The sequence below is a fragment of the Callorhinus ursinus genome, unplaced genomic scaffold (genome assembly GCF_003265705.2).
Source record: "Callorhinus ursinus isolate GAN/ISIS: 27379988/994484 unplaced genomic scaffold, GSC_fseal_2.0 scaffold18, whole genome shotgun sequence".
In the NCBI taxonomy this organism is placed as follows: domain Eukaryota; kingdom Metazoa; phylum Chordata; class Mammalia; order Carnivora; family Otariidae; genus Callorhinus; species Callorhinus ursinus.
This window is the reverse complement of record NW_027397080.1, coordinates 27833209-27860985: the sequence shown is the minus strand read 5'-3', so window position 1 is coordinate 27860985 and position 27777 is coordinate 27833209. Positions and strand designations below refer to the sequence as shown.

Sequence of the window (27777 nt, the reverse complement as noted above, 5' to 3'; positions counted from 1 at the left end):
ACTGTTCTTTGTTTTTCATTCTTTAAATATACACAGTTCTGTAATAAATATTTTTTGGTATGAACTTCTGTCTGTATCTTTTAGTATTTCCTTGGTGGAGAGACTTAGAGTAGTATAAGCGTGTAGATATATTTTTCAGGTTTTTTACTCAACTTGACAAATCTTTTTCTAAAATGTACCAGGTTGAACTCCAACCAATTAGGTGTGAAAATGCTAGTCTTGCCACATGATTATTCACATTAACTATTACCTGTTTCCTTCTGAAAAAAAAATGCAAGCGGATCTAGTCATCTTGCATTCCTTAGCTTTGTTTTTACCGAGATGTCACTGTGTGTTAGTTTAATTAACTTAATACCCCTTAGTGTTTACATTTTCTATTCTTTTCTCTCTTTCTTTAACACAACAATTTCTTTTTAATTTCTAAGAGTGTTTTTGACTTTTGGTAACTTTTCTTTCTTTCTCTTTTTTTTAATGGTAACTTTTATTTCTTTAGTAGCTAAGGTGTCACTCCATCAGTCACAAAAATGATAACAGCAACTAATATCAGTAGAGCCTTTGATATGTGCCAGGCTCTGCTCGTAGGAGAACTTTCCATGTACTTGTCTGTTTCCTCCTTGCAGCAGCCCTGTGAGTGTGTGTTGTTGGGCACAGACACCAAGTAGCTTGCCCAAGATCCAGCATCCTCTAGGTGCTGGAATCAGAAACCAGGCCATCTTCTTCTAGAGCGTGTGCCCTTAACCACTTATCCCTGTGCCATGTACTGGCCTCTAGTAATTTATAGATATGGGGTTGCATTGATTTCCTTTCCTTTATAGCTTTAGCAATCTGGTAGTGTTCAGGGGGCTGTTATTTTAACAGTTGTATTTTACGTACATGCCCTTCTCATTGCTCTTTGTTCTTGAGGAATTCCTGATTGGTGGGGAAGACAGGGTATGTACAGAGTAAGACATTTGAGAACAGTCACAAAGTTGCACATCAGTACATGCAAGATTACATACTTCCCTACCGAGTGACATCTAGAATTTGGACCCTGTCTCTTCCTCTCCTCTCTTCTCCTCCGACAGATGTCCTAGTAGAGGAGGGATGGCTCCTGGAGGCATTTGAACCAGAAGGGTGGTGAACTTGAGTGGAAGGTGTGCAAGGGGGCTTCGTTCTGTTTGCCTAGAAGTAGAATTTCTATCATTATGCTAGTTTTTTTCTTCTTTTTTAAGTCTAAGAGTAAGTACATCTGGGAGCAGGGTTCTCTTGGGCTGTCCAGTAGGTCCCTGCTAAGTGGGGAGCATGACACATGTTTCCTCTGTGAGCTGCTTGAGTAGCTGTGCAAACTGGCTGAATTGATCGCCTTTCAATTTTCTTGAAGGCCAACTGAAAAAGGCAGCAAGTTGGTTGTTTAAGAATGCCGAACCTCTGAAGTCTCTTGCCCTGGCTTCAAGTGGCCGCGAGAGCCAGGGGCCTGTGGCGGCGCGGCTGATCTCTGGAGTGGAGGTGAAAGCTGAGAGCGTGTGCATCTGCTTCATCGATGACTGCATGGACTGTGATGTCCCTCTGGCTGAGCTCACCTTTTCCCGTGAGTGTTTTCCTGATGTTCAGACTCGTCTTGAAGATTTGCAGTGATAACTGAGTTATTTGGGGCCCGTCTTGTGTGTATGTTTGTGTGTGTGTGAGATAGTCATGCTCCCCACTTAGCAGTATGGGTAAAATTTAGATAATGGTTTTACATCTGTTTTTCATTATTTGTATTTTAAAGAAATGTGTATTTATTTGCCATATGTGGCCTTCAGCCTCTAGTTTGGGAATAATAGACATTGTCATTGATGAAATTTCTGTTATATTAACAGCTCTAGCTAAATAATTCCTGATGTCTCCATTTTGTTTATTTTTTTATGAATCTAAAGACTACAGGGAGTCCTGTTATTAGAGGCATTTAAAAGATAAGCTCAGAAAATGCTCTGCCCTATGTATGTCTGAAAAGAAAGCACGCAGAGTCTTACTAGAACATTCACCTCACAGTGTCCTCCGTAGGGCCCTGAGAGCTGTCCTTCAGTAGCAGGCGACGAGGGGATGAGGACCTCCTCCTCAGCAGTGTCATCGCAGGCAGTGTCAGATGGGGCTTCTGTGGAGAGTACGTGAAAAATCTCACCACTGGGTTTATATTCAATTTTCCGCTGTTTGGCCTTGCCAGCCTCTTTTTCCTTCAAGGAAGATTCCGTCCCGGGGATTGAGTTGGGCCTTCTGTGCATGAGAGAGGCTTCCTTTTCTGTGTGCTTCAAGGCCCCACAAGGGCCACGTTGAGAGTAACAGCTGGAATTTTGATTGTCTTCTGCAGGGAATAATTACTTCTTATTTTTCTATAGTAATCTTAAAATTTTGAGCTCATATTTGTCAGGACATAACTGCTCTTACCAATCTGCCTTCCAATTTTCAGATATTCAGGGCGAAATATGTTTTTTATGTTCCTGCAGACTTGAGATACACAGAGACACGTGGGTGCCAGGGCTGGGCTAGGACGGGAAGGAGGCAGAGGGAGGCCTTTGCCTCAGGCATGACAGTGAAAGGGGTGCCAAGAAACTCAGGAATTAAGACAAATAACATTTTAACACAGTGTTTTTAAAAAAATCAGAATTCATGCAGAAAGCCCACAATGAACAAAATATCAAGATTTTGCACATGCTTTCCTGTGAGATCATCAGTATCAACTATGTTTCACGTCCGTCTCTTTACTAAGACTTAATCCAAGAAAAAAAGTTCTAGTTATTCTTGCCCTGCCGCTGCTGTAAGGTGTGCTTTCTTTGCAGGTCTGACTTTTCTGCAGCAGGCAAGAGCTAGCCCTGAAGGGTATGCCCACTTCACCCTCTCTGGAGATTATTACAACCGTGCTCTGTCAGGTCAGTACATAGGCATATGTGATTATGGGGCTTAAAAACCACACTTCAGTATTTGCCTGGGCCTCTTTCTACATAAATTTTATATGAGGGAAATGGGGTGGGTGGGGCTGAGCAGGGAAAGGTGAAACACAAGTGACTGCCTGGGCACAAAAGACACAGATTTTTCTTTTCTCTAACATATATGTTGCAACTGAGTTATTTAAAAAGAAGTTTTCCTAGTTAATTTTTTTGATGCTGGAGGTTGGCTCATTTTAGAACATGGAATTGCTCAGGAGCAAAGGATCATTGGTCTGGCCCTGATAGAAGCTAGATTTCAAGGGAGATTTCTGACCATAAGCGTTTTACACTTTAAGCATCCTTCTTCCTCGCTGGACCTGTTTCATTAGAAGCATCCTGAGCCAGTGATAATGTATAATCTGCCGTACCCTACTCCCTCAAGCAAAACATTGTTGATCAGAGCAGGTGATTCTTCTGGAGACATAGAACCTGGATAATACTGCAAAGCTTTTTCAGGTTTCTTTCCATCCACTGGGAGGATCAAGGTAAGGGCCCATACACATGGACATTCAGGCGGTGTGGTAAACCAGGGCTGAGCAGTTTGAGTGTGAAGTTCTCTGCCTTAAGAGAGTTCTTAGTAGGTGTGGACAAAGTAGAGTTGCACAACCTAAGGCTTAGGCCTCAGAGCGACCACTCTCTCTCGTTTCATTGGAGAATGAAGCATCATTAATTGTGCCGCTGCTGCCGATGGTTCTAGAGTACGTGTCGCATTTACTTTTGTATGTGAGTTAGCATTTTCCTCTCCGTGTTCTGGATTCACTTTCTAAGAGTGGTAGCCCTCTGATTTCCTAACCGTTCAGCATGTTTATAACTTTAGAATACTGACCCAAGTCTTACAAGTTGAGAGAGACTCTTACAGGGCATATGGAAGCCATTTTTCTGAGAATCATATATTTTACCAGAGCAAATCTTGCTTAGTTTTAAAGTTATGTGAACACATTCAGGTCACTAAGTGCCAAATGGTGCGAGGAGACAAATGTACCTACTTGATGCTACATATTGGATTGGATTTCTATTGGTCAATCACCTGATCTGTGGCTGATGGAGTATAGTTAGAAAACTGTTAAAAATTAACTGTCTTGAAAAGTTGAGTCTTTAAAACCATAGGGAGGTACCATTTTTCTCATCCAGCAGACTGGCAAAAATTAAGTGTGACCCTGCTGTGAGCCACAGAACTCTAACTTGTAGCCACTAGAATTGGAAGTTGGTGCAACCACTTTGGAAAACAATCTGACGTGTAGCAAGGTTGAGTATAAGCATTACACTCCTTCTAGGTCTGTACCCCAGAGGTTGTCTGGCCCACGCGTGCTCGGAAACAAGTCCAAGACTGTGGTGGTGTTCCTCCTCATGGCCATAAAGCTGTGGCCTCAAGGGAATGTTTCGCAGAAGTAGAATGAGTACATAGATTGTGGTGTATCCATAAGTGGATTACAATTCACTGGGAGAATAAGTGTGCCGTAGCTACATGGCAGCGATGTGAGTGAATCTCAGAGGCACGCTGTTGGGCAAAAATAGAAACTTGCAGAAGAACGCGTATGGCTGGATTCCATTTATGTAGAGATCCCCAGTAGGACGGACTCACCAGCATGTTCTGAAGAAATGCATGTATGTGGTAAAACTATAAAGAAGAGCGAGGAAATGATTAAAGCTGCAAACTAATGTTTACTTGGGGTTGGGTGGGAGAGGGTTGGTGGGAAGGGGGCCTGACACGGGAGAGTGGCACTCAGGGGCTTCAAAGGGACTTTTAATTTTCTATTTCTTAAGCTGAATAGTGGCTGCGTGAGTGCTTGTAGTAATTTTATTCTTTAAACCACACATAGACATTGTTTTCATACCTTTTGTACATATGACATTTTAAGGTCAGAAATTTGAAAAACTTAAGTTAATGAATATCCAATTATGCTGTATCTATTTATTCAATCAGTGGATTCTTGATGTAAGCAGGAGAATCAAATTTAAGGGTTACTTCAGCCACTGATAGTACTTTTGCATCCTGAGTCTGAGACTCCTTTTTCTATCTTGAGGGGATCAAAAGCAGGTCCTGCCTGCTCTTTAAGAGAGAGGGCACATATACTCTGTGCCCTTCTTCCTCCCACCTCTGGAAGACCATGTGGGGCATGTGTCTGTCCTTCCATTCACATCCTCTAGACAGCACAGACACCTGTAGGGTGACCTGTAGCTGAAGATGGTGCTTTCATTGTGAAATCACATTGGGAATAGAAAGCTGTTAAGCTATAGTTTGTCCTTGCTGAGCATTTGTGAACAGTGTTCCCCTATAAACTCTTGATATCTGCTTAACAGATGTCTTATTTCCTGTGTTCTCTTAGGCTGGGAGCCATTTATTGAGCCATGGCCATGCTCTGTATCCTGGCAACAGCAGGCAGCTAGTCGTCTCCATCCTCCTCGACTGAAGCTGGAAGCCAAGGCCAAACCCCGTTTGGATATCAACATCACCTCTGTGCTAATTGGTGAGTGGAAAGTTGTCTCTAGAAGATCGGTACCTTTCTGTACATAAGTCCCTTGTCTAGAAGACTGTTAATCCTGGTTTAGCAAATACCTGGGCCACACTGGACATCACTTATTCATCGAGGCTGCTTTCCTGATAAACCCTAACCTAGCTTCATGGTTCTTTTCAGCCCATTGCTCCAGAGTTGGCATCCCTTATTAATGCTGTCAGTGATCAAACAAGAGCTCAGACTATTTGGGAAATATAACTCTCTCTCTATTTGGGATGAACTCTCTCCCTGATGATGCTTGGTCACAGGTTTTTCTTAAATGTCCAAGGAGTGAGTTTAGATTCACTTCTTTTGGGCTACTCACACACAGAATAATTCTTAAAAGGTATAGTTTTGACATTGTCTTTATAGTAGGATAAGTGGCCTGTACTGTGTCCCATCAGGTTATCATGTTGACCTGACTCTGAAAATCACTGGGTTGAAGGGTTGCCAAGCTAACAATGCGTGTTCTGAACGTTTCTTTGAAAACTTTGAAATGTATGTTCCCTGATTTGATGTAGCGAGTCAGAACCACCCTATTCCTGTATTTATGTCATCTAAGAGAAGAGTAATGTTATCATGCAATCATGTATTGCCTACCTTTGCTATGAAAACCCACACTCACTGTTTGAATTATTGATCTACATGATCTGATTTTTGATAATACTGTAGTTATCTGAGTGATAACAGTCCTATTGCACATCTGTGAACTTTCTTCAGTGCGTGTGATCGAGGCTCGTAGGATATCTATTGGCTTATTCCATGTCAGAATAAGATAAAAAGAATGTATAGTGAAATGAGACCTTAAGTTTATTGATCCCCAAATTATAAAACCACCGTTTTACATTATCAGATTTCATTCAGTAAATTTTCCCGGATAATTGATCTGACGACCCTTCTGTACTGTATTTTGATCCTATGTCATTTCTTCTATAATGTGTTCATCTGGAAATTTAGATAAAGTTTAGGATAGTGTTTTAGAAAGCTACAATAAACAAGAACTTACTTCCAGCAGAAGAATTTTATTGATATTTCTGATGAGCATCTGTCTATTTAAAAATGGCTTCCAAAAGGCATTCTTGTCTCTGGTAAAGCTGTTGTTTTTTTCACCTCTAATTCCTTATTCCTAATACTGTGCTGAAACCCAGAAATGTTACTGTGACCTCTTAGTATTTAAGTAAATCTTATATATAGCCAACTATTGTAAATGAAAACCAGAAACCAATAATTGCTGTTCTAAAAAATATCATACCTTAATTAGTGGAAAAGGTCTTTATCCAGGGGTGGTGCATCATAATTATTTTGTTAACCTGCCCTTCCCATTATATTTCTCCTCTCAAAACCGTAAATAAAATCACTCCTGGAGAATTGTCAGCTAGATTTCAGCTTCCCAAGATTGGTGTTTTTTTGTTTGTTTGTTTTTTAAACAGCTTCCTCACTGGTTTTTCTCAAAACGATGTCCCTTATTATGACATAGCATACGCTTCACAAACTAATTCTCTTTTCTAGACTGCTTTGCTATGTCCCTACCCCAGTATGTTGGGCCAGAGTCACACCAAGGTATTCAGTGTTTTCTAAAAGTACTGTGTACTTTCACGTCTTTAAAATCTTTGTAGAGGCACCTGGGTGGCTCAGTTGTTAAGCAACTGCCTTCGGCTCAGGCAGTTGCAACAGCCCTGCATTGGGCTCCCTGCTCTGCGGGAAGCCTGCTTCTCCCTCTCCCATTCCCCCTGCTTGTGTTCCCTCTCTCGCTGTGTCTCTCTGTCAAATAAATAAAATCTTTAAAAATAAAATAAATAATAAATAAAATAAAATCTTTGTATATGCTGTTCTCTTGGCCTGGGATGTCCCCACACCCCTAATCCCATTGGTAGGTAAACTCCTGATCTCTAACCTCTGCTCATTCCTCACGACCCAGAACAAAGGTCCCTACACCTCTGAAGATTCCTGTGGATCTTGGTGTGTACTGTGCCACTTCTGCCAAAGCAGAATAAATCTTCCCCTGTTCTGTGCCCCTGTAGAATTTTATTTATGTCCTTGTTTTAGCTCTTTCCACATTTTGGTTTTGTGGTGATGGTTGTTTGGCTAACATTGATTTCTTCCAGGGGAGCCTGAGTTCTCCAGCGGACAGACTTTCTGAGAACCTAGCATAGCGCCTAGCACACAGTTAGGCATTCAACAAATCTTGTTTTGCTGAATAGAAATTATTTGACTTGAACCCTCAACCTTTTCTATTTCCATACTTAATATCTTTGGGGAATTCTTTCTAGACCAGTATGTAAGTACTAAGGAATCGTGGATGGCAGATTATTGTAAACAGGAAAAGGAGATAGATTCAACCACATCAGAAGACTGGATGGGCTCTTCAGTGGATCCTCCGTGCTTTGGACAAAGTAAGATTTTTCTCTACACATGTCTGAGTAAATCACTGTTGACCAACACGGTCATGTTTCATTGAGAAATCCAAATAGAATCATCATTTTCTGTGAAAAAACCTACAGGAAATTCTGACTGTCTTCTATAGTTCTGTTTTAATCTTTGCAGGAGACATTTTTCTGGCACAAAATACTGAACTTTTAATATGGGCTTCAATTCCACCTTTGTGGGAGAGAAAAGATCTGTGATATGCAATTTTCTAAATTCTGGTAACATTGCATATGAGCTGGTGCGCCTGAAACACATCAAGATCAGCCACTGGTCAGTGTGTTTAACTTGGCAAAACTTTCCGGTTGATTTGGACTTTTGGACTGGATTTTAAAAACTATCTTTTCAGTTTTCCAAATCTAGAGGTACAGAGTTTGGATATATTCTTGAAGGGAGGGCAGGCAGGATCCCATATGGAAGAAATTGTTAAAAGGAGGGCTCCGTATTGTTCATAAAGTAGGAAAGAATTGAATACCCAGCCTTTTGAAGACTAAGCAGTCCGTTTGTTCTCTGTTAACGATGTTTTCTTTCCTTATTTAATGCCTCACCATGGAGCTCTGATTTCCTTAGAGCTGGGGAGATTGTGGCGGCCAACCGCGTGGTCCTTAGTTGTTCCATAAGCCATTGTCCTCCAAATTCAACTCAGCCCCAACTCTTTCAGTGTGGTTTCTTTGGGGAGTCCTGGCTGGACTTCACATAGCTCATGAATGCCTAAATATTCCATCTGGTCTGCAAACATGTCACGGGGAAGATGGATTTTCTTAGTTTGTGAAGTATTTGAACGGGTTTGTCTCTCCTCAGGGTGTAGAAGTGGACTCTCTGCCTTGTACTTCTGGAAGGAGGGACAAGGAAATGTCAGCTATATTTGCTCTCTGTATTCCCCAGTTGTTACTTCTGAGTCTCAAGGTCATTGCTTAGGAGCCAGGGCTGTTCAGATATCATCAGCTTTATTCTGGCTCCTGTAACCTTCCCAATTTGTGTGTAAAAAGAATGTAACAGTCTACCCAGAAGACTCTAAACAATCTTTGTAATATGTAATGTGTCCTAGAGAGTATGTTTCGGAAATTATTATTCATACAAGGGGATCTTAAATCCAGATGCAGTGTAAACACGAGGAAGGCCCAATTTCAGGAATCCGATGAAGGATTTTCTTTTGTCTCTACCCCTCTACCTTAAAAAAAAAAACAACAAAAAAAACACTTTCTCTTCTTTCTTTGTAGTTAATAAGCTGCCTTCTCTGTGTTAAACGCCGGTGTGAAATTAAAGCTGGATTTTTATTTACTGACAGATTTTTATGGTTACTTAGGCTTGCAAAAGTAAATCTTTTTAATTAGACAGTAAGTGAGTATACCTGAATTTCCAAACCTTTTTTCCTACTGGACATTCCTGGGTGGTACCACGTGTAGCAAATGGGATTGTATTCTTTTAACAGGTCTACTAAATTAATTGTGGGGAATTTGTCTTGAAAGTTTGTAGACTTGAACCTTGTTGAACAGATCACACCTTTCAGGTCCTCCTATTCATGAACATTTAGTTACATCCCCCCCATCCCCCCGCCCCCCAAATTTGTACATTTCATTCAGGCCAGCTTCAAAATGAGCCCTTGAAATAGAGATTCTTAAAATGAAATTCAGCCTAAGGGAGCTGCTGATTTCTCACCGTTTCTTTAGCAGGGGAAAGAAAACAGTGGCCTCGTTTTTTACATCATTGTTGGCTTTGTTCAGTAAGGGCTGCGATTCTGCAGGTTGACCCGGATGGCATGGCCTCTTATGCAGTTTGTTAGTTTGGTATTCAAAGGACATTTGATGGAGATATCAAATGTAAACATTCTAAAACCTTCCATGTTTAACTTATAGTATAAGTAATACTATGCGGTAACTCCTTGGTGGAGACTGTTTACACTTGGAATGCAGACTCACTCTTTCCCTTGAAATTTTGGGACCCTGGGGGATTAGCACGCCACCGGCACTGCCTTTTCCGAGTCGGAACAGAGCAGCTGCCACCTGGTCTCGGTAACTTTTCCACGCCGTTGAAGAGCGTACACGCTTTAAGTGAAAAAGCCTCACAAGACTTGTCATTCTGTTAAAGAGAATGTAGACAATGTTTTCTTTCCCCCGTTGAGGAAAACAGGAGCATGCTACTGTGACACATCCTCCACAGTAAAAGCTAGCATAAAAATGTCTCGCTCGCTTTGTCATGTACTTTCTTAGCTCCTAGCAGTCACTGACCAGAATGATCCTGAAACTGCATGTTGCTTGCTATTTTTGTAATGTACTCTCGTTGTGCTTGTGTTTTGGAGATGAGTCTTCTTATTCACTATGTTTATTCTTACCCTCTAACTTTGTCTCTCCTGTCTACCAGGCCTCCCTCTTGTCTACCTTAGAACTAGGAGCACAGCCAGTCTGACTAACCTAGAGCACCAGATCTATGCTAGAGGTACAGTACAGCCGGAAGCAAGGGCTTGTTTTCTTTCCTGTTTGAAAACTGCCTTGTACATCAATTTTCTGTGAATGGGATACCCCAGGTTTGAGTACTGAGAGCACTTCCAGCTGATGAATATGACGCCTTATATCAGGAGCAGGCCATGTGCCGCGTCTTCCATCCACCCTCACCCTTGGAGGGTGTGGAGCCAGCTCCACAGTGTATGGGGCAGAAATACCGAGCATTGGAGGGTTTCTCATTTTGAAAAGTGAGGAAATGGAGCAGAGCATCCTCCGTCAGGCAGTGCTGCAGGTCTTTGTTTATAGAATCCTCAGTGAACGCTTATTCTTATGGCAATGCAAGGGGCTCTGCAGAGTAGACGTTATCATGATCAGGAATCGAGTGAAGAAAAAATTTACCAGTAAATATTTGCTTAGAGACAAACCTTGATTTCTTCAGCTATAAATTGAAGTGCTTCAGAGACAGAAAATAAAATGTGCCCTATTTCTGTCTCTGACCCTTGAAGTAAATATGATAGGAAACACTGTAAACCTCCAGGAATGGGAATGCCACGATGTTCATTCCTTTAGTTGTTTGAGGAGTATGATTTAATTGGCATATGTCTGTACTTGGCTAACACCAGGTCCTGCCAGGGTCATGATATATTTTGTAAAAAAAGACCGTTTGAGCTTCCTCTATCAGGGGTTCAGACTAGGGGTGTTCATGCATGGGGGCAGGACAGGGGTTTTTCCTGCAAGGTTTTACCGAGATGGATGTGTAGGGGAGGGTTCACAAAGGAAGCCCATGATTGAATCTTCATTTATTAACGGATTTAGACGCTCAGCTTTTCTACATCTGTTATTTCATCTTTTGGGCTAAGCAGCCTGGGCACCTTAGCTGATGAGGGAGACAAAGTAATTTGCCTTCATGCACATGACCAGCTGATAGCAGGCCTGGGACTTTAATCTATTTCTTACGATTTACAAACCAGGTCCTTTCTGATAGACTGGACGCTTCTATAGCATGAAAACTTACACTGTTTATAAGGGCCACATTGCTCTGTGCAACAAGTCCAGCAGGCTAGAAATTTCCTCAGCCACGTGAAGCCCGAGTTGGACATGAGGAGCCTTAGGTTCTCTAAGCCTATGACAGAGTGAAGTCTGGTCACTCGAGGCAGATTTTCTGGGGCCACCAGGGAATACTGCTCTCTTGGATGGACTTGGGAATGTGGTTCTCTGGTGCTGTGCCAAAGACAAGTACACAGTTGATTTGGACCCTAGTGCAGGAGATGTCGGCTTTGGATTTGTGAGCACTCCATGTTATTTATTCTCAGCGAAGTGGGCTGCTGAAGTCTGTGCTGGTGTGTGTAATCAGCACAGGAAGCTTGGGGACTGAAGCCGTGTGCCTACCCTGACTGCTTCATTCCACAGCAACATGCTTGTGACTGTCTTTATATGGGTTCCTAGCACTTTCTTCTGTATTACGGTGTGATCAAAGCCATTTGCCACCTGTTCTTTTTAAATCTAATTTGCAAATGGAAACTTACAGTCTGGCTCACAGTGGGATATGAAAGCACATCTGGCTTCTTTCCCTCCTGGGTCCTTTATCTGCTGTAGTAAAGCAGCTCTCTCCTGCACTCCTGGAGAGGGAGGTGCCTTTCAAGGTGGCACAGTAAGTGCTGTTTACCCCGCAGACAGCTCTTAAATCTTTTACTCCCCCTCTGCTCTTGTCACCAGCCTCACAGCTACTCCTTAATTTTGTACTTGATGTCATTTTTTTTTTTTTAAAGCCAACCTTGGGAACTAAGTGAGGCCATTGGCATGAGAAATGGGTGTATTCTAGGTGGTTATCTAGGAGATATTCTAGGAGATTATCGTCGGAAGTATGTGGGGTGTTTCTAAAGACTAATCACAGAATTGTAGGGACACACTGCAGACCATTTGTTTATTTATCGGATTACTGTTTCTCAGACTCCATTCAGCCACTGTCCTTACCAAAATAGAACTTGCCTTAGCTTTTTTTTTTTTTAAAGATTTTATTTATTTATTTATTTGAAAGAGAGAGAGAGAGAGAGAGACAGCGAGAGAGGGAACACAAGCAGGGGGAGTGGGAGAGGGAGAAGCAGGCTTCCCGCCGAGCAGGGATCCCAATGTGGGGCTCAATCCCAGGACTCTGGGACCATGACCTGAGCCGAAGGCAGATGCCTAACGACTGAGCCACCCAGGCGCCCCTTTGCAGCGTTTTATAGTACAGACTTCTGAAAACTTTAGAAGACACAAAGGAGAAGAAAAAAAAGTGATTACTTTGTAAAAGGCAGTAGCGATTACTGACTTTATGACCCTGGCCCAGGCCCTATTCTAGTGGTGGGAGAAGGCAGGTTCTGCTGCTTGTTTTGCTGGAACCTTGTGGACCTGTAAGGGGCATTTAATTTTGCTCTAGTGTTCTCAGTGGGCAGGTGCGGTCACCTCGAGATGGCATTTTCCACAGCCGCAGACCACGTGCGTCCCGGTCTTTCTCAGGCTGTCTTTGTGCTTTAAAGCTGGGTGCGCAGGAAGAGTGGGCCATGTCCCCTTCTCTCGGTAGAGCCCGCTCGGCGTGAGCACGTGGCTGCTGCCTTGGTGGTTCCTGCCACCACCTCCCGCTTTGTCTCAGTGCCACCACGACCCACCGACCCACCGACCGGGAGAGGAGGCACAGGCCCTTGCTAAGGGGAGCCGAGCCTGTGCCCTCGGCATGCCCATGCCGGTCCAGGCCAGACCACACGGCAGGGCAGTGGTGCCCGCAGAAGGATCTCAGGGCAGCCGGGGCGCTGGAAAGCCATTTCTGGCCGCATGGACTCTCACTTCTCTCTGTTTACAGTCAGGTCTCTGGAACTTGGGTCCTTACAGTTTTGGATGGATCAGTGTTTCTTTCCAGTTTCCCTGCTTAGAAGCTATTTTGTGAAAAGAAACCATACTTTATGCTCCTTTTGTAGTCTCCTCAGTGCCTACCTAATAGCAGACGGTGGTGGTATCGATGTAAAAAAATGAGCTAAAAATTTCATTTAAAAAGTTTTGGGATAGTATATTTCTGATCTTCCGGGGGGGGGGGGAAGCTATTGGTTTAAAAGAATAGAAAAGAATGTTTTTTGTTAAAAGATGCGTAGTATGACTGAAGTGTAGCTTTTATAGAAAGGGAATCATCTTGGACAAAGTTGGAATAAGTATGTGTGCTGTATCTTGCTACAGTTTGGGTCACTCACTGAGAATATATTCCTTGGGACTCGTGGGGCTCCATTTCTCTGTCTTGATTCCAGCCCTTGCCTTCTCCTGAGTTAAGGCCCACGCAAGTCGTGGGAGGATTGGGGGCTGGGAATTGTCCCCCATCACAGCCAGTTGTTGGGGGGACCATCACCACATAGCAGGCAGCAGAGGACACGGAGATCCCGTGTGTCCCATCGACACACCAGTGGTGGCTCCACGTCTGTGGCTGCCACCGTCCACCGCTTTGCATGAGAGACAGGGGCACCGCGTGCAGGTCTGGGGAGGGTCTCTGCTTCCCAGATAGAGGCCTGCGCTAACAGCCTTCCTCTGTTTGCCCGTAGCAGAGGTGAAGACCCCCAAGCGCCGGCAGCCATTTGTCCCTTTTGCTCTGAGGAACCACACAGGCTGCACTTTGTGGTTTGCCACCCTGACCACCACGCCCACCAGGTAAGGCCCACAGAGTGTGCCCCCCTGAGCCGTTTCTGCCGCCAAAGGCTATGCAGTACCAGCCCAGCAGCGCAAGGTGGGCCCCTTCTGGAAGCTCTTAGGATTGTATTTGAATCGATAACTTGCTGACTTGCTGAAATTAGTGACGGAGTTGGAACCTGTAGCTGGAGAAGCAGGTCCCGAATCTGAAATATCCAAATTATGACCCCAACCCTGGTACACACTATGTTTAAGGTAAAAGTCAAGCAAATTAAGGATGCGAGTAGGAAGTGGGAAGGAAAAGCCATCTCGTCTTTTCTCCTCAGTCCCCACCCCCTTTTAAAAGAAGCTGAATGTGGTTATTAAACCAAATATCCTGTGTTTTTCTTCCAAGACGGCTTTGAAAACACCTCCCATATTCCCCTCTTCCAAACGGAAAACAGTTCACCCCAGATGGAAGTGGGTGGAGCTTGGAGAACAAGAGAGTTTGCCTGGGCCTAGTGAGGATGTTCTCTACCAGCTTCCTGCCCATGTAGACCTTGGCTCTCCCCTCCAAATACATGCTGATCTTTCCCTTTAGGGGGAATGAGGTGCATGAAGTAAATAACACAATTGGCCAATTCGAAGCCACTTTTCTCCTGCCGTCACTAAGTATGGTGGTGCTCCCAAGGAGATGTTTGTTTTTCAGAAGTGCTTTAGGTCTGTTACATTCCAGATGGTCACTTAAAGACTACTTTTGAAACTCATGACTGAGTTTACATGTCCCGCTACGTACTGGACTCTTGCTGGAGGTACATGGCGGTGCGGTGATCACTCTCGGCTGTTTCTAAAGGTTCACCAATGCTGCGATCGTCACAAAGATAGTGGCAGTTCCTGACCTTTTAGGTCACCCAGGGAGCCAGGCTCTCTGGGCTGCTTCTGTGGATCAAGCTCCAGGAGGGTTTCTGCCCCCAGCCCCGAGCTCCGGGTGAGAGGGAGTTGAGAGGGAAAGATGGACAAGCTGGTATTGTCTGATCTGTTTCCAGGGCCGCGCTGTCCCACAGTGGGAGTCCGGGGCTTGCTCCCGAAGGCAATGGCACATTTCTTGATGATGCTCACAATGTTAGTGAATGGCGGGAAGTCCTCACGGGGGAAGAGATTCCCTTTGAATTTGAAGCAAGAGGAAAGCTTAGACACAGGTAAAGTGTGGTTCTTTTCCTCTCCCCAATATATACTGTATAGATCTCTGTGTTAGGGACATAGAGATTGTCTAGAAGGATTGTCCCGAGTTTTTTTGCCTTTTCACTTGCCTTTATTAATGATTTTAATGTTTCATTTTTTTTAAAAGGTATTTTGAAAACCAATGTTTCCTTTCGCTATTTTGGAAATACACTTCTTTCCGTTAATTATCCCCTTAATGGACATGAGAGGTGACGGCCAGTGTGTTGCCCATGATTTGGTTGAGGCATAGGCGGGTGACAACACTCAAGTTCATCGTCTCCTCTCCGAGCCTGGTTTTCACGATGCAGTGGTGACAGGGTTTCTCGTGTGTTTTTACTTTTTTTTAATTGTAGCATGGTTGACACACAAGGTTACATTAGTTTCAGGTGTACAACATAGCGATTCGAGCACATTATCTGGTGCTTGCCACAAGTGTGACTTGTGACTACCATCTGTCACCATGTGGCATTATTAAAATGCCACCGCCTGTATTCCCTGGGCTGTACCTTTTCTCCTCATGACTTGTTTGTCCCATAACTGGAATGACAAGCTATTCTTAAAAGGTCATCAAAGCATGTTGATTTCGGTTTTAAGATACGTGTGTGCCACATAGCACTTTGAGCAAGCAGGTGGTTTTGGGAAGCAGGGCCAGGAATGATAAGAAATTCTGATCTAAGGAGGATAGCACTGACTCATCGAGGGAGACCGCTGGCCCGTGCGCTGTTGAAACAGCCAGCCAGCGGTGTGGAAAAAACATGAAAGAAGGTTCTGTCTGGCTACTGAGAGGTCATAAAATGTCCTTTTATTTACAAACACGTTTAAGGGGAAGGGCTATCCAGTGGATAGTGAATAGGTTAAGATTTTAGCATTTGAGCCTTGTATCCATTGTCAAGCGGAGCTGAAATTGAAGACCCCGGCTTCGGCCTTCTGTGCTCTGATGCTTTCATGGAGCTTGAAGTCTTTGTGTGCAAACGTGCGCCCGAGTGAAACAGTTCTTCCTTGTGCACAGCCTGTACCAGCACACATTATTCTCTCGGCGCCGGGGTTCCTTTCTTGTACCCCCCCCCGGCCCCGCCCCCATGACTGCACAGGAAAGATTGAGTTTATAAAATCACCGTGCCGGACACATGTACCTGGAAGCCACGGTAGAATTTCCAGGGATGAGTGGTGGGCGTGTTCCTGTTCCACAGAGTTCCTGGAGAAGCTAATTATAGAACGCTGACTGTATTTCTTCATCAGCTCTGCCTCCGTTGTGTCAGAAGGGGTTTGACCTCTTTGTCATTTCCGCTTTGGCGTACATGTCTGGTAACCCATTTCAAGTCCCACTGTTCTGCTTGAATTCATCAAAATAAATGCCTCCTCTGGCTTTTCCCTCTTTGGCACACTGTACCCCACTCCCTGCCTCCCTCCCCCTTTCCTGTTAGCTTCAAATCCAGTTCCCCATTTCAGGCTTCTGGCTTGAATTAGGCAAAATCTAAAATAGAATTAAATGTGCAATTTCCTCCTGTTCCTCCTGTTCTGCCCACTGCCTTCTGCTCCAATTTCAGCCGAGCACTTTAGCCCTGAAACTCTCAGGGCTCCATCTCTCATAACCTGTCTGTAGTCTTGTAGGACCAAAGCCAAACAACGAAATGTGGTTCTGAGAGAAGTAAGATATTCAACAAGGGAACCAAGGACAAAATGTCATTTTATGCATTTCCGAGAGTATGGTTTTATGATGAAATTGCTGGTACAACAGTTTTACTAGCCCACTGGAATAGTTCTAGCTGACGTCATGATTTTATAGAGGTGGGCGTGGGGGTGGGGATGGGGGAAGGACCTGGGCTTGTGCACAGGATTTGCAGTTTGTACAAAGGGAGGGTAAATGCCACTCTTGCTCAGGCTTTACAGATCTTGCCCGTTTGTTTTAAGTATAACACCCAGTTAAAATATTCTCCTGATTTTTCTTGCATTAGGTAATCACCAAAAGGCTTAGCCAACTGGGTTTTTATGTCGTTATATAGCAAATCAGATTTGACTCTTTGCTTCTACTTTCCTTCCCTTTTTAAGATCGTGCTTAATGTCCTTTCCCATGTTCTGCCTCATAGACACACCCATGACCTCCGGATTCATCAGCTGCAAGTGAGAGTAAATGGCTGGGAGCAAGTGAGCCCAGTGTCTGTGGATAAAGTTGGGACATTTTTCCGCTATGCGGCACCGGATAAGAACTCATCTTCCTCTACGGTGTGTGGTTGTCGAATGGGGGTTTAGTGGCACGATCGTGCCCCTTATGTCAGATAGTCAGATGCTTAAGCCTATAACCTCGCTCGAGTGAAATTTTCTTTTCTTTTTTTTTTTTTTAAAAGTGTACTCTTTTTTTTTTTTTTAAAGATTTTATTTATTTATTTGAGAGAGAATGAGAGATAGCACGAGAGGGAAGAGGGTCAGAGGGAGAAGCAGACTCCCTGCTGAGCAGGGAGCCCAATGTGGGACTCGATCCCAGGACTCCAGGATCATGACCTGAGCCGAAGGCAATCGCTTAACCAGCTGAGCCACCCAGGCGCCCTCGAGTGAAATTTTCTTGTTCCTCATTTCCCCTAGCTCTGAGAAGACATAAGATTATTTGGGGTCAGCCATAGACATTCGTAGTTGATATGTAGACAACCTGCCAATGGTTAATGTCAGTAGAAAAACAAGATCTAAAGTTAGTGTGAACACATACTACCTCACCTGTGTAGACGCATTTCATACTCAGTTGCCCCAGCTGGCAGTTTATTAATCTGCCAAACGTGTATTGGCTGTTTCCACATATTGTTATGCTTCCTTTTTATAGATAGGATCTTCTTCACATTTCTTGTAATGCTGTTCCTTGATCCTTCTATCTCTGTGTCTCCAAATTCTCCTTCCTGGTATAAAGACCGATGTCTACTGTTACTCATTTTCCGATCACACCCTCGCCCTAACGTTACCCTAGCCTGCAGTGTTAGGGGTTGGGGGGCAGCCTGGGGAGTGATGCAGGCGGCCTCCCTGTCGGGAACCTGCAGGTGGAGGGCATCCTGGCTGGTGTAGCTGCCATGGGTGCTCTTGCTCAGCACTCAGTCATACTTTGTAGGACAACTGCAGTCCTTTCTGGGGAGCCAGTGATGAGTAGGGAAGTGCAGATTTGCAAAGACATCATAGCTTTCCTTTTGCTCCCTTTATTCATGAAAAATACTCTTGGAGAACACTGTTCCTCCCACTTCTCTTGTGCCCCAAGGGAATTTTGTCATGAAGGGACTGATTCCCCCAGAGATACCTTTCTGTTGTGTTCATGTGTCCTGGAGAAATTCTGTGTATGTGGAATGGTTGAAAAATAAGTATTACTTTTCCCATATCCTCTAAGATAAGATGTTTTCTTTTCATGGTAGACCATACTTTTCTACGATTATTTATAAATCCCACCCTTTCAAGCAAATTACATGGTCATTGAATTTAATGAGGTCCGTAATCTTAGGTCTGTGCTGACTCTGCCTTCTGGACTCTTTCTTAGATTGGCAGCCCAAGCAGCAGAATGAATATTATTCATCCCCAGGTTTATGTGAGTATGGTTTTCCTGCGTCACTGCATTTACTGAGTATATACACTGCGTTTGAACCGTACATAGACGTCCTGGTGATCACAGGACTGTATGACCTGAATGTGATTGGAATTAATCTTTGTCCTTTCCTATTAACGATTACCTTCCTTTTAAAAGAACTTTCAAGGAAATGTTTTCACTAACTTGGTATGTTAGACTGAGTGTTACAGGGGAGGAGGAGAAAATGCAAATGTTGTGGTCTAGGGCTCCTTTCTCCTCTTCCCTTTTTCTTTTTTTAAGAGAGAGTACGAGCATGTGCATGTGTGTGTGTGGGGGGGGCGGTGGAGTGGAGAGGGAGAGAGAGAATCTTAAGCAGCTCCACGCCCAGTGCAGAGCCTGACTCAGGGCTTGATCTCACGACCCTGAGATCAAGACCTGAGCCAAAACCAAGAGTTGGATGCTTAACCGAACGAGCCACTGAGGTACCCCCCCGCCCCGTTCTCTTTCTAAGTTAAAATATAAATTAGCCATGTATGGCTGGCTATTTGCATTTTCTAGGTTTTGGTTCCAAGGTCGTAAAAGTAAATAAGAATGAAAAATAGTAAGATTTTTTTTTTGCATTTGGCTTTTGAAACATCATCAGAAGATGATATTAAAAAACTGTCTTCAGGTTTTTTTCTTGTAATTTCTTCTCTCTGATGGTAGTAAGTTCTGACATGTGAGATTTTAGGTAAGCTTGGAGGCAGCAGCATCAAAATTTAAAACCATCGTTCTTGGGCCTTGGCTCTGTCAGGCTTTACCAGGCTAGGTCAGTGGGAGCCTCGCTGATGTTTGTGCCCTGGATTATATCCCTCTAAAAACCCTCCAGAAAATGACAGTTTGTCTTTTCCTTGGGACTTCCTGGAAGTCTTGGTTTAAAACATGGAATTCTTCATTTTATTGTGCATTAGGCTGGTTTCCATGTATTGTTTGTTTTAATAAAAAAGTTGGTAGTGTGAAAAGTTTCGATGTGGTGTCATTTGTTTCTCCAATAAAAATAGCATTGTCAATATGTTCTGGACACTCATTCAAGGAAGGATAGTTGCAGAAACCTTCTCTTTGGTGTACCTGATATGGGGTTTGATACCTTAAAAAAAAAAAAAAATTCCCTGGCACTTGGTAGTAGAATGAAACGTGTGTTGAATGTGTGAATGAACATGTGGAAACAGAAAGTAGTGGCCGCAACCCAAGACCAAAAATAAACTATTTCCCTCCACTCTCTGGAGTTTTGGAGCCTTGGTGTCCCGTTTGTGAAAGAGCGATTACTGAACAGAGCTGAAAACGTTGCAGGGAAAGAGAAGTTTGATTTTCAAGTCCTTTGAAAAACAAATGTTGCTTTTTCTACAGGCATGTCAACGAGTCATGTATGGGCCTAGAGAGTAATTTTTATGACATTTAGGGGGAAACAGTAATTATTGTTCCTGTGAAAGGCATACCAGTACAGACAACTCTTTCTTACACACTCTCTGGATTTTACAAAGACAAGTTCTAACCTCAGAAGACTTCCTCCTGTTTTTCTGTGTGTGTTGGGCAGTGTCCAGCCCATTGTTAGTGTTCAAGGAGTGTTTCTCACTTTAATGGTAATCTGGGAGAAAAATACCACAGAAGGTAAATCATTTCATGTTTTGCAAAGTCTTACTCCAGTGTTTCTGAACGTTTAGTTGCTTTGGATGATCTCTGTTCCCCTCCAGTAGAGTTGAAAACAAGCCTCGTTCATAGTTTCCATATAAGGGCTGATGTGTAGGAACCCAAGGGCATTGTGAATGAAGGGTAATTTCCAGCAGACAGTTTCTTATCAAATTGCAGGAAGTTTGGAAGATTTAATAGGTTATTATGGGTCTTAGTTTCTTTATAATGTGTCTAGAGGCCTAGGACTGATTTTTCTTTGTGACACATTTTGTGATACCACGTCTGAGTAGAGGTATCTGTCTTTCTAGAGATGTTTAGAATTGGCTTTTTTAACAGTGTGTATCTATAGGATATTCACTCCTGTTAAAGATGAATGATTTTAGGGCTTAATGACTAATTTCACTGAAGGGTTATAGTAATAATAAGATGCTTTTGATTTAGGTCTTCTGGTTGGTATTGTTGTATCTTGTGTGTCTTTTCGAGAGCCCAGCTATGGTACTTTTATTCCTGTCTTTTTCGCAGTTCTCTTCGCTCCCACCTGTCCGGGTGGTCTTTGCTGTGACGATGGAAGGCAGCGCTCGGAAAGTAATCACCGTCCGGTCTGCCCTCATTGTGAAGAACAGGCTTGAGACACCAATGGAGCTAAGACTGGATAGCCCATCTGCTCCAGACAGTGAGTTTTGCCATAGTCTGTCTTCCTTTTATCTTGAGAGGGTCAGACTTTCGGGTGGAAGACCGTGCCCTGACGATGCTGACCCTTTTTATCTGTGGCAGAGCCCGTGGTGCTTCCCGCTATCATGCCAGGGGATTCGTTCGCTGTGCCTTTACATCTCACTTCTTGGCGGCTCCAGGCCCGGCCCAAAGGACTGGGTGTGTTTTTCTGTAAGGCTCCTATTCACTGGACCAATGTGGTGAAGACTGCAGAAGTTGGCAGCAGCAAACGAGAGTGCCACTCCATGGGCTTGGACAAAAGCCGATTCTTCAGGTACGCACAGCGCTGCAGTGGCCTGTAAACTTTGCTTTTTTTAAAAAAAAAAAACTCATTCTCTCTCTAAGGACTCTTAGCGAGTCACTCGTGCTTGTTTAAAACCCTGAAGTTCTTATTCCTTAAGCTCTTGTGTTAGAGTTTCTAAGGATTCGAGGGTTACTCTTTGGCGGGGGCGGGACTGTTGCTTGTCATCCGATAGTTATGGGAAAAACAACCAGCAAACACACTACTCACACATATAAGTTAAGGAACCGGTACGCGTGCATCCGCATAAAAAGAGGACATGTAGAGAGGGAGGAAAAAATATTACCAGTTCCCATTCCTAAATTGAGAAGCAGAATCTTGGGGTTGGACATTCTTCAAATGACGGATTTCAAGAGAATTTGTAGGAAGGCTCATGCACCTAGTACTGACTTTCCTTGGCGACCTTAACAAAATTATCTAATCATGTAGACTCCTGTTTTCCCCTTCTGAAGAGTGTAAGTAATACATTTCTAGATTCAGTGTTGGAAAAAATACTGGGTTGGCATTGTTCGATCCTTCTAAACTTAGACTTTAAACTTACTTAGACTAGAGACTGTCAGCTTTAGTTTTCTCTCTAGTGAAGACGGGCATTCATTTAGTTTAAACTTACAGAAGAGGTGCAGGAATAGTGTAAAGAATTCCAGTATGCCCTTTACCCAGATTGGCCGATGGTAAACAGATCGAAAAGAGAAATGAATAAATACACAGCTATAGTGAACCGTTTTAACAGTTTCCTGTCAGTAATTTATAAGACAAACAATAAAGATATAAAAGGATTTGAACAGGGCTGTCCATCAGTGCTTGTCATAATTGGCATTTATAAAAACACTTTAACCAACAACTCCAGATTGTACACCCACTTCAGGTATGTGTGGAATAGTCATCAAGAGAGACCATCTACTGGGCCATAAGACAAAGATCAGTAAATATTAAAAAATTGAAACCATACACGGTAAATCTCATCATCACAGTGGGATTAAACTGGGAATCAGTAACAATAAGATGCCTGTAAAATCCCTAAATATTTGGAAATTATACAGTAGATTTCTAAATAACCCAAGGGTCAAAAAAAAAGAAATCACAAAAGAAATTAAAAATATTTTAGGGCGCCTGAGTGGCCCAGTTGTTAAGCATCTGCCTTCCGCTCAGGTCATGATCTCAGGGTCCTGGGATTAAGTCCCGCATCGGGCTCCCTGCTCCGCGGGAAGCCTGCTTCTCCCTCTCCTTCTGCCTGTCACTCCCCCTGCTTGTGCTCCCCTCTCTCAATAAATAAATAAATAAAATCTTAAAAAAAATATTTTGAGCTGAACAATAATAACAACTAGACATTAAAATGGGGGGGGAAGCAGCAAAAGCAGTTCTAGAGAGAAATATAGGTTGTTTTGGGTTTTTTTTTTTTGAGAAATGTGTAGATTTTTAATGCTGTTTTTAGAAAATAATAAAGATGTAAGGTCAATGATCTGAGCTTCTGCCTTAAGGTAGAAAAAGAAGAGCACATTAAACACAAACAAATAGAAAAAAGACCTAGTAAAAGTAAGTGTGGAAATCAATGAAATAGAAAACAATAGAGAAAATCAACAATGTCAAGTTGGCTTTATGCAAAGATTAATAAATTCGATAAATGTCTAATAAGACTGATCAAGGAGAAAAGAAAGAAAACACAGATTACCAATATAAGGAATGAAAAGAGGAAACATTATTACAGATCCTCAGACATTAAAAGGAGATTTCTTTGAACAATTTTATACAAATAAATTCCACCCTGGAATGAATGACAAATTTCTTAAAAAACACAGATTACCAAAACTGACACAAAAAAGAAATAGAAAATCCACATAGCCCAATATCTCTTAAATATAATTTTTAATAAAAAGCCTTCCCAGAATGAAGACTCTAGGCCCATATGGCTCCACTAGTGAATTCTCCCAGACATTTTAGGGAGAAATAGCACCAGTTCTGTGTAGTCTTTCAGAAAGCAGGGCTGGAGGGAACAGTTCCTCATTCATTTTTATGAGGCCAGCATATACGTGATACCAAAACTGACATAGATATTATTGGGAAAAAACAAGAAAGGGAGAGAGAGCTACAAACTAGTATTTCCCCAAGAGATAAAAAAAAAAAAAAAATTCTTAACAAAATATTACCAAATAGAAATCCAGCAAGTGAGATTTATTCCAGGAATGTAAGATTATATTAACATTTGAAAATTGATAAATGTAATTTACCATATTAACCTAAAAGACTAAAAGGAAAAAACCCATCAGATCATCTCATTAAATGCCAAACAAACAAAAAAGCATTTGATAGAATTCAACACCCATTCACTGTAATACTGGGCAAGTGAGGAACCAGGGGGAGTTTTTCCAGTCTGTTTAAGGGCATCTGTCATAAACCTACAGCTACCATCATGCTTAATGATGAAACCTTAAACTTTTCTTCCTTGAGATTGAGAACCAACGACTTCATTTGATATTGCCGTAGTAGTCCTAGCTGTTGCAATAAGGACAAATAAACAAATTGAAAAAGCTTGAAGATCTGAAAAGAACTAAAATTTAATATATGCAAATGACATGTATGTAGAGAACCATGGACTACGTAAGAAAATTATGAGGCCTGATAAATTTATCGAGATTTCAGGAATTAAGGGCAACCTGCAGAAATCAATTGTATTCTTATATTCTAGCCATGAACATTTGGAAATGTGATTTTAAAAAGATAGCACTTACAAGAGTATCAAAAACCATACTTGCCCAGGAATCAGTCTAAGGAATTATGTACCAGTCTTCTACGCTAGAAATGACAAAACCTTGTCAAGGGATAGTAAAGAAAACCCAATAACTAAGTGGAAAGCTAACCAAGTTCGTGGATTAGAAGACTCGATATTTTTAGGATTTCCATGCTCGCTAAATTGATCTGGAGATACAACCCAGTTGGCCATCTCGACCCAGTTGGCTGTCAACAGGATGATGAATAAATTAAAAAATGGTATATTCATCCATTGTCATGTGGGTCAAATTACTGATGCATACGTACAACAGCATGACTGCATCTTGTAGAAACTTCATGTTACACACAAAAAGCCAGACCCCAGGAATGGTAAATACTGTATCATTCCATTTACATGCAGCTCAAGAACAGGCTCAACCAATCTATAAGTGATAAGTAAAAGACAGTGGTTACTTCTTTGTTGGGAGAGGATATTGATTGGAAAGGAAGAGGAGGGAACTTTGTGGAATGAGAGAAAGATTGTGTATAACTGGTTTTGGGTAGCGGTTAATGAGGTATACATGTTTGTCAAAACTCACCAAACTGAGCATTTAAAATTACCCATTTTATTATGATTTAATTATACCTCAGTAAATGTGTTTAGATTGAAAATCACAAATATCTCCCTGAATTGTTGAACCGTTTTAAGGTAATGCTTTCTCATACTCCACTGAGGAGGAAAAATTCAAGTTCTTTGGTTTTTACAGTGTTTTGTCCTCATAGGTTTTGTGTGGCCATAAAGAAGGAGAATTACCCGGATTATATGCCCTCAAACATATTTTCTGATAGTGCAAAACAGATCTTCAGACAACCTGGACATACCATATACCTCCTGCCAACTGTGGTCATCTGCAACTTGCTACCTTGTGAACTTGACTTTTATGTTAAAGGGATGCCAATTAATGGGACCCTGAAACCCGGCAAAGAGGTGGCCCTCCACACAGCTGATACATCGCAGAACATTGAACTGGGTGAGGGTTTAGTCAAAGAATCATTGGTGGTAATTCTATGGAAATGTCACTGAGTATTTTGTGATCATTTGGTAAACATTTTAGAGAACTTAGAGCACATGATATCTCAATAACCCAGCTCAAGGGATTCACACGACTAAAAAAAAAAACAAACTTAGAAAATTACCAAAAGAAAAAATCTGAACAAATCCAAAAGATTTACAGAGGAAGCATTCAACAGAGTCTTTTTTCTTATATTGCTCACTTGATGTGTGACTACAGGAAGTCATTTCATCTTTTCAAACCATGCTTTTTTTCCTGGCTGTAAAATGAGCAAAATCCGAGGTCTCTCCTCTTTTTAGGAAAGGGGAAGACGTGCTTGGCACACACGGTACTCCAGGCATTATGTCAGGTGCTTTCACACACGTGATCTCACATAAGCCTACGGTCGTAGTTGCTGCTCTTATTTACCAATGAAGAAACTGAGGTTTGGGGCGTTTCACGCACCAGGTGATTTTCAGCCACAGGGACGAATAATGACGTCAACGTAGAGAATCGTTACTGTATTTGCAGCACTTAAGGCAAAGAGGGATTCCTGGAGTTTGGACAGGACATATGACTCAGCTGCGTGAGTGACCTCACTGTGTCCTCTCACACAACCCCTGTTTCAGGCGGACAGCTGTTAGCCCCTTTTTACAGGTGAGGAAACTCAGACTCACTGAACTTAAGCAGTGTGTTCAACGGTGACCAGCTGACATTTCAGCGCATGTGTGAATCCTCGAGCTTGATTTAGAAGAAAAAAACAATGCAGTGCTAGTTGTCCATTCTAAAGAAAACAGGTCTCTGCTCTGACATTTAAGTATCTCTTCAACAAATGTTCCTGGAGCCCTGTAGAAAATGGAAATGTCCCCCCCAACCCACCACCACCGCACATACACCCAGCACTCCTGTCTTCCCAGTCACGCTCCACGTGGATGATCACTTTTAGTAACAGTCCTGCGACAGACCTACCGGTATTCTCCCCATTTGGCAGAGGAGATGCATCGAGGTTAGCTTGCCCCACTCCCAGCCCCCCATCACACAGCTGGTAAGGACAGACTGGGAATTGGAAGCCAGGCAGTGTGACTGCCGAAGACCTTGTCTCTTACCCTGTACTTGCCTTTCCTGTGTTTGAGGTGCCTGCCCAGCTCAGGGCCTGATGAATAGTAAGCTCACAACAATCATAGCTGTTATTGATAGCTTTTTGGTAGTTTCATCCTTCTGATTATGCAGTTCAGACTCTCTCGTGTACCTTCCAGACCGTCTGGTTTGCTTCAAATTTATTCTCGCCCCAGCTAAAGGAAAATGGCTGTTCCAATGAGATTTTTGCTGGTTACATATGTAGTTACTGATTTTTCCAAAAGGAATCCAATTTTGTTTGGCTGTGGGCTATTTTGACAAACTAAAGTGAGAACCCAGGCAGACAATAGCTTGTATCTTCTTTAGGGGTATCACTGGAGAATTTTCCACTCTGTAAAGAATTGCTCATTCCACCTGGAACGCAAAACTACATGGTAAGAATGCGACTCTATGATATCAACCGGCGACAGCTGAACCTCACCATCCGGATTGTGTGTCGAGCAGAAGGATCCTTAAAGATCTTCATTTCTGCTCCATATTGGTTGATTAACAAAACAGGTATGTACAGAGGCTGCTCAAGGAGGCCTCTGGCGTTGGTCATGGGAATTCAGATTTATTTGCTCAGCTAACTGAATGGAGCCAATGCAAATAGATTACTTCAACAGTCTAAGCTGCTAAAACTCTCCTGCGTCCATAATAAATGCTTAATCGTGGTCAAAAGTGTCCTTTCAGACAACAAAGTGAGCCCACCAAATAAATTCAATTTTCACGATTCTCCCCCTTGGCAATTTTTTTCCTTTACCATCTGCATCTGTCTTGCGTAGACTGTGTGAGATTGATGTAAACTTTCCCCCTCCTTCCTAAAGGGTTACCACTGATCTTCAGACAGGACAATGCAAAGACAGATGCTGCAGGCCAGTTTGAAGAACACGAGCTGGCCCGGAGCCTGAGCCCTCTCTTATTCTGCTACGCTGACAAAGAGCAGCCAAACCTGTGAGTACAGTTATTTATGGAAAGGGGAAATAAGCTCCTAGGCGAGGGAAAAAATTAGCAAAGGCTATAGTATATCCGTGCAAGTAGAAATAGACTGTAGATAACAATCCTGACTTGGCAGGGGAATAGGACCATGACCTAATGGGATTTTTTTCAGATCTAATTTCTGTGTCATTTGATATTGAAAATAAACCATTTGGTGGGTTTGTAATGAAAGCTAGTTTTATTTTACATGTATTGAAGGAGTTCTATTCATAACTCCGCCAGTGAGGGGAACCCACATGTTCCCTTCCCTGCTCTGCACGGTTTTCTCCTGCACTGAGCCCTCAGCATGGGCAGTGGAGCTGTTATCAGAGGGGAGATAGCCTGGCCCTTTGGTAAACCCAGTCCAGGGCATTTTTTGAAATAAACTGCCCTTTCAAGAGCTCAGAGCACTCACTGCGTGTTTAAAGTCAGGGACGAGCAGCGTTTGCGAGATTCAGATGACCCGGCCTTTGCGGGTGTGGTAGGAGCTTGGATTCCCTTTTGTTCTTGTTTTTGACATTCTGCTCTTTATAGGAGTCTTCTCATTTAGAGCCTTCCTC

The 27777-nt window shown here is 42.7% G+C and overlaps 1 protein-coding gene across 4 annotated transcripts in view; it reads left to right on the top strand.

The window, feature by feature from the left end:
- VPS13D (vacuolar protein sorting 13 homolog D) overlaps nt 1-27777 on the top strand; it is a 241022-nt gene that overhangs the window by 81603 nt on the left and 131642 nt on the right. For 2 of the 4 annotated variants that reach the window (XM_073903327.1, XM_073903328.1), the window contains exons 36-49: nt 1361-1567; nt 2796-2885; nt 5270-5410; nt 7708-7830; nt 10223-10297; nt 13869-13971; nt 14976-15128; nt 17238-17373; nt 18659-18706; nt 20876-21026; nt 21128-21338; nt 24855-25102; nt 26567-26758; nt 27067-27193. In XM_073903327.1, the coding sequence (XP_073759428.1) occupies nt 1361-1567; nt 2796-2885; nt 5270-5410; nt 7708-7830; nt 10223-10297; nt 13869-13971; nt 14976-15128; nt 17238-17373; nt 18659-18706; nt 20876-21026; nt 21128-21338; nt 24855-25102; nt 26567-26758; nt 27067-27193 (2005 nt within the window). Of the gene's footprint in view, nt 1-1360; nt 1568-2795; nt 2886-5269; nt 5411-7707; nt 7831-10222; nt 10298-13865; nt 13972-14975; nt 15129-17237; nt 17374-18658; nt 18707-20875; nt 21027-21127; nt 21339-24854; nt 25103-26566; nt 26759-27066; nt 27194-27777 lie in introns of all 4 variants that reach the window. The other 2 variants (XM_025855733.2, XM_025855732.2) reach the window with 2 other exon arrangements.